At 41.4% G+C, this 7,009-nt stretch overlaps 1 protein-coding gene across 3 annotated transcripts in view; it reads right to left on the bottom strand.

The window, feature by feature from the left end:
- LOC119778593 overlaps positions 1-4,354 on the bottom strand; it is a 30,965-nt gene extending 26,611 nt beyond the window's left edge. The window contains exons 1-3 of one of the 3 annotated variants that reach the window (XR_005280092.1): positions 3,680-4,354; positions 3,239-3,374; positions 2,140-2,376 (exon numbers count right to left, since the gene is read on the bottom strand). Coding sequence is in view for 2 of the 3 variants with exons in the window: in XM_038277911.1 (XP_038133839.1) it covers positions 1,624-2,376; positions 3,239-3,374; positions 3,680-4,269 (1,479 nt within the window). In the remaining variant the exon portion in view is untranslated. Of the gene's footprint in view, positions 1-1,592; positions 2,377-3,238; positions 3,375-3,679 lie in introns of those variants that run through there. The other 2 variants (XM_038277911.1, XM_038277912.1) reach the window with 2 other exon arrangements.
- Positions 4,355-7,009: the final 2,655 nt, after the last annotated feature.

The raw sequence follows: 7,009 nt of genomic DNA, 5'->3' as shown, positions 1-7,009 counted from the left end.
TTTACATTTTTCCTGATTTTCTTTTGGATCGCAGCATGTCTAACTTTGAGGATCTTTTGGTCTATTAGTGATTTCTTGATTGAGAACAGGTGTGGCAGTAATCCAGCCTAGAGAAATTGAACTCAGCTTTCCAAAGATGTGATAAACCACAGTTTATTTATGTTTTAACAGGGGGGGCAATCACTTTTTCACACAGGGGCATTTAAGTTTGGAATTTTTTCCTCCCTTAATAATAAAAATCTTCATTTAAAAACTGCATTTTCTGTTTACTTGTGTTATCTTTGTCTCACATTTATATTTGTTTGATGATCTGAAACATTTAAGTGTGACTAACATGCAAAAAATAAGAAACCAGGAAGGGGACAAATACTTTTTTACACAACTGTATATTGGTATTATATCCTTCTATATTTCCTGATAAATGTCAGTCATTGAAACATGTGATTTGGTAGATTAAGGCACTTGATTTTACACATTTATCCCATATGTTAGAGTTCAGACATACTAAATGTCCAATAGTTTTAGCATTTTCAATAGCTAATTGATGTTTTATTTGACACACTTTTTCAGAGTCTTAAGTAAAAACATGAATGCCAAAAATATAAATAAAACATTTTATTCACAGAAAAGACAATGTGATGATTGAAAAGGTAATTTTGAGTAAATCATTAAATTCATAATTCAACCGTTACTGCCTTTGTCTTTTGATTCAACATTTACTGGTAAATGTGAATGATTTCAACAATGTTAGGTTTAACTTCATTTACATCAAACAAATTCATTCGTTACAGGCAATACTTTTGTAAAGTTAAACTGTATTTGAACTGTAACACATTGATGTTGATAAAAATGTTTTACAACGTATTAGATATGTGGTAAGATTGTGTTGGCTGACACTGAAAATTTACAGGTTTTAGTTGTGATCTCAACTATAGATATAAAAATGTAATGTTTGTCATGAGCTGCTTGCACCAGATATGGAAGGCCCTGGGTCACAGCTATTGAATTGATGACTTTAGATTATTGATATGAATCAAGTTCAGCTGTGAGATTGCTACTAATGACAATGAGTTAACAGTGTAAAAGGTCCCTGCTAACAGCAGTATTTCCCAACCTTGGTCCTCGGAGACCCCTGCATGTTTTAGATGTTTCCATGTTCCAACAAACCTGATTAAAATGGTCATGAAGCCACTGCAGAAGCCTGATAAAAGCCTAATGATTTTAATCAGGTGTGTTAGAGCAAGGAAACATCTAAAACATGCAAGGCAAGGTTGGGAGACACTGACAGAGTACACAATAATAAAACAATAGTCAACTAATTACAGATAAAACATGTATGAGACACATAAGTTCATTGAAAAATTCTAAGACAACATACACTATATATATATACAGTATATATACACACATAGGATACAAAAAATAGTCCTAAAAGTGATATCCCACCCCATGATACTACAGAGGATGGGTGAAGATCTTCAGTTAACTAACTATAAACTGAGTGGATTATCATGGGGATGGAACACTGCTTATTATTATGTTATCACACAGTATTCTCCAGCTGTTTAGCTGCACCTTAATCTTGTGCTCCTGGTGGTTCTCATGGTGGAAGTCCACAAAAACTCACTTTACCCATTTTTTTACTAGTGCTTTGTTCTGATAATTTGACAGCAAACATGCAACTGCCCACAGTTCGTTGATGTTGTAGGCATGTGATAGGGTGATGGTACCATCAAAAAGTTTGTTTTCCTTTATCCTCCTAATGACACGCTCCACATGTACCCTCAGTCTTGCTATGGCCTGTGTCTCCTTCACCTGGTATGCTGGCATCTGCATCTGCTTAGACAGAAAAGGTGGGCAGTACACCTTGCATTTGCAGCAATCACTGATTAGGAAACCCTTGTCTACCATCACTGCCATGTCTTCTGTCAGCAACTCGGCTATTCCCGACTGTCTAAATATCTCCTTATCACTAACTGAACCACCATACAACTCTGAGATGAATGTCACTGCACCATGTGGGGCTATGCCAACCAGACCTTTCATGGTGCAGTGAGATTTATATGTGGAGTACATCTCACTTTGAAGGAGGGGTGAGGATGGTGTTTGACACCTTAGCTCTGTGCAATCTAGGATCACCTGGGTGTCTGGAAAATCTTGAAATTCCTCAGGGAGGTTGGCTTGCACTTCTGCAGGTGTAAGCCAAATGCAAACAGACCCCATTGCAGTGGCTAGAAAACTTGTCCATGTTGCAATGATGCGGCTCGCTGTGGACTGGTGTACGTTGAAATGATTTCCCAGGTCCCTCTCCCTCAAGCCAGCAGACAAATAACAGAGGAAAAGAAAGAACTCATCAATGGGCTGGAGCACCTGTCGCTAGGAGGTAAAAATGCAGAAGGAAAAAAAGGTTACTCCTTCAAAGAACTGTTCAGATTATTTGTGGTTGTTTGAGGTACTTCTCCATAGTCAGTGTATTATTACCTCCAGGAGATGGCGCTTGGCATGCCCTCAGTTTGTAGAAGCAGTAGGAGTATTGTTATAGGTTTTTAAGTAATGCAATGCTGTGGACAGGGTCAGCAGCAACATGAATTATAGACACCTATAAAAATGTTATCAGTGTAGTTTACACCGTATTTAAAATACTTTCACCTCTCTGTCTTGCTGCCATACAGACTATTTGATGAGAAAAAAAATATAAACCAGTGACTTAAATAGTTAGTTCATATTTATCAGTCACACAGTAACACACATAACAGATAGATCCAGCAGTTAACCTGCAAATTCCTGTGTTCTGTGAAATAAAAATTTCAGATTTTTTCAAAACTGTGCACCAACTTCAACTTTTTTTTAGGCGTGTAAATTATGTTGCTGTGGATAGTGTCCACAAGAGTACATTGCTTAACTTCCTACACGAGTACTCATGTTGCTTCTCTAAGTTAAGGGCTTATTGATGACCATCTACTGTACATAATGAACTGACTATGGACAAGTATTTCACACAAACCTCATTAATACAATTGTTACTACTCATTTAACATATGAAATAGTAGGTCAATGCTCTTGTTTGGCTAAATGTTTGTAAATCTTATGTATACCATAACATGGAGAAAACCAGGAGTGTCTGGGGAACTGTTGTAATTAAGTGAGACTAAAACCCATAATTTACCCTTTAGATTTGCACAAAAATGCATCACTACATCTGAAACTGCCAATAAAGCACACTCTAATAATAACCTACCGTTGATGAACGTGCAGGAGTGATGACTTCCTCATTTCTTTTGGCAGCTGATTTGGCTCTTGTGACCCAGACCATTTTATGAAGGCAAGGCTGAATCAGAGACCAAAACGACATCAGGTGCTCATAGCTTGAAAATCTATTCACAAAAGACACACATATCACAGGTACACCATGTCACAATTAGCGTAGCTGTTAAAAATCACACAAAATAATATGAACAGCAACAACTGTGATTACATTTCATATTGCGTGTTATGTATAATTTAGATGGACTGGTTAAGAAGCAATTTAGCGCTGCATTTGATCAGGAACAATTTTCTAACCACATTTTCTAAGCAAATAAACATTCTTTATCAAAAGTGATTACAGGTTTTGTTATGATTAACTGATCATAGTCCTAGTGAATGTTAAACAGCTGGAATACATCCCTGATTAACTCACCTCGTATAGAATCGGATGTCTGCGTCCGAGCCAGCAAACCGCTGTAATCCAAACTCTCGCTGAAGACGTAGCTCCTGTATCTCCATTCTCAGCTCTTCAACTTCTGTGGACACATCTTCAGCAGCTGATGCGGACATGTCCATTGCAGCTGGTTCAGGGACTGAGCAATAGTCATGGTCATCTGTGACATCGAGGTGCTCTTCATCCTTCTCGGGAGGAGCTGCCTCAGGCCGCTCCACTCTCTCCCACACACTGCGCCGTGCTGGTTCAACACAATAGCCATTCCACTCAAAAAGTGCCGGTACAGCACCTTTAACGAGCCGTCTTCGACCGTCAAGTGTTGCTGGTTCGATGAGCTGATCGTTGGTAAAGTGTCTGCTACAGACCTTTGAGTGAGAGGTGATGTCGAAATTATCCCGGCGAATGCTAACTAGCCACTGTTTTCTCTGATGGGTCTGTGTCGGAAAGCCATGAAAACTTAACACGCCGTTAAATTTTGACGATGCTGTGCAGAGAGGAACACAGCAGTGCTCTGAATACTTTTTTTCTTGTTTTTGAAAACGACAAGTTTTTAACACTTTCCTTTTCATAATGACATCAAACAATATTGCCAAATCTGCAAGCTAGCGCAATGTAAATACGCGGACCGGAAACGACCGAGCAGTAATGCCTTGAATCGGAAGTACGTCACTAAGCCTAGTGCATGTAGCGCATTTACTCTGAGTTAAAAGGTTGCCTGTTGAAAGAGGTGGGAATAAAGTTGTTCAGGTAAAAGACAGTTGCTTGATGAGGGGATTTCTGTGTGTAAATTAAAATTAAAGACGGTCGATCTTTGCTGCTTGTGTGTGTGTATACGTACTTGTCTAACCCTCAGAGTAAGGACCATTTTTCAGTTTCACCATCAGACTAAGAGAGGACATTTTGCTGGTCCTATCATGCTATTGTGCTAATGGTCAGGTTTAGGGCTAAGGTATCATTGGATTAGGTTTAGGATGGGCTATGCATTGCTAATGGTCAGGTTTAGGGCTAAGGTGTCATTGGGTTAGGGTTAGGATGGGCTATGCATTGCTAATGGTCAGGTTTAGGGCTAAGGTGTCATTGGGTTAGGTTTAGGATGGGCTATGCATTGCTAATGGTCAGGTTTAGGGCTAAGGTGTCATTGGGTTAGGGTTAGGATGGGCTATGCATTGCTAATGGTCAGGTTTAGGGCTAAGGTGTCATTGGGTTAGGGTTAGGATGGGCTATGCATTGCTAATGGTCAGGTTTAGGGCTAAGGTGTCATTGGGTTAGGATGGGCTATGCATTGCTAATGGTCAGGTTTAGGGCTAAGGTGTCATTGGGTTAGGGTTAGGATGGGCTATGCATTGCTAATGGTCAGGTTTAGGGCTAAGGTGTCATTGGGTTAGGTTTAGGATGGGCTATGCATTGCTAATGGTCAGGTTTAGGGCTAAGGTGTCAGTGGGTTAGGATGGGCTATGCATTGCTAATGGTCAGGTTTAGGGCTAAGGTGTCATTGGGTTAGGTTTAGGATGGGCTATGCATTGCTAATGGTCGGGTTTAGGGCTAAGGTGTCATTGGGTTAGGGTTAGGATGGGCCATGCATAGCTAAGGGTCAGGTTTAGGGCTAAGGTATCATTGGGTTAGGTTTAGGATGGGCTATGCATTGCTAATGGTTAGGTTTAGGGCTAAGGTGTCATTGGGTTAGGTTTAGGATGGGCTATGCATTGCTAATGGTCAGGTTTAGGGCTAAGGTGTCATTGGGTTAGGGTTAGGATGGGCCATGCATAGCTAATGGTCAGGTTTAGGGCTAAGGTGTCATTGGGTTAGGATGGGCTATGCATTGCTAATGGTCAGGTTTAGGGCTAAGGTGTCATTGGGTTAGGGTTAGGATGGGCTATGCATTGCTAATGGTCAGGTTTAGGGCTAAGGTGTCATTGGGTTAGGGTTAGGATGGGCTATGCATTGCTAATGGCCAGGTTTAGGGCTAAGGTATCATTGGGTTAGGGTTAGGATGGGCTATGCATTGCTAATGGTTAGGTTTAGGGCTAAGGTGTCATTGGGTTAGGATGGGCTATGCATTGCTAATGGTCAGGTTTAGGGCTAAGGTGTCATTGGGTTAGGGTTAGGATGGGCTATGCATTGCTAATGGTCAGGTTTAGGGCTAAGGTGTCATTGGGTTAGGTTTAGGATGGGCTATGCATTGCTAATGGTCAGGTTTAGGGCTAAGGTGTCATTGGGTTAGGGTTAGGATGGGCTATGCATTGCTAATGGTCAGGTTTAGGGCTAAGGTGTCATTGGGTTAGGGTTAGGATGGGCTATGCATTGCTAATGGTCAGGTTTAGGGCTAAGGTGTCATTGGGTTAGGATGGGCTATGCATTGCTAATGGTCAGGTTTAGGGCTAAGGTGTCATTGGGTTAGGGTTAGGATGGGCTATGCATTGGTAATGGTCAGGTTTAGGGCTAAGGTGTCATTGGGTTAGGGTTAGGATGGGCTATGCATTGCTAATGGCCAGGTTTAGGGCTAAGGTATCATTGGGTTAGGGTTAGGATGGGCTATGCATTGCTAATGGTTAGGTTTAGGGCTAAGGTGTCATTGGGTTAGGATGGGCTATGCATTGCTAATGGTTAGGTTTAGGGCTAAGGTGTCATTGGGTTAGGATAGGCTATGCATTGCTAATGGTTAGGTTTAGGGCTACGGTGTCATTGGGTTAGGATGGGCTATGCATTGCTAATGGTTAGGTTTAGGGCTAAGGTGTCATTGGGTTAGGATGGGCTATGCATTGCTAATGGTCAGGTTTAGGGCTAAGGTGTCATTGGGTTAGAGTTAGGATGGGCTATGCATTGCTAATGGTCAGGTTTAGGGCTAAGGTGTCATTGGGTTAGGATGGGATATGCATTGCTAATGGTCAGGTTTAGGGCTAAGGTGTCATTGGGTTAGGATGGGCTATGCATAGCTAATGGTTAGGTTTAGGGCTAAGGTGTCATTGGGTTAGGTTTAGGATGGGCTATGCATTGCTAATGGTTAGGTTTAGGGCTAAGGTGTCATTGGGTTAGGTTTAGGATGGGCTATGCATTGCTAATGGTCAGGTTTAGGGCTAAGGTGTCATTGGGTTAGGGTTAGGATGGGCTATGCATTGCTAATGGTCAGGTTTAGGGCTAATGTGTCATTGGGTTAGGTTTAGGATGGGCTATGCATTGCTAATGGTCAGGTTTAGGGCTAAGGTGTCATTGGGTTAGGGTTAGGATGGGCTATGCATTGCTAATGGTCAGGTTTAGGGCTAAGGTGTCATTGGGTTAGGGTTAGGATGGGCTATGCATTGCTAATGGTCA

The sequence above is a fragment of the Cyprinodon tularosa genome, unplaced genomic scaffold (genome assembly GCF_016077235.1).
Source record: "Cyprinodon tularosa strain WSP-4 unplaced genomic scaffold, ASM1607723v1 ctg1354, whole genome shotgun sequence".
Classification (NCBI taxonomy): domain Eukaryota; kingdom Metazoa; phylum Chordata; class Actinopteri; order Cyprinodontiformes; family Cyprinodontidae; genus Cyprinodon; species Cyprinodon tularosa.
This window is presented reverse-complemented; position numbering and strand designations above follow the sequence as displayed.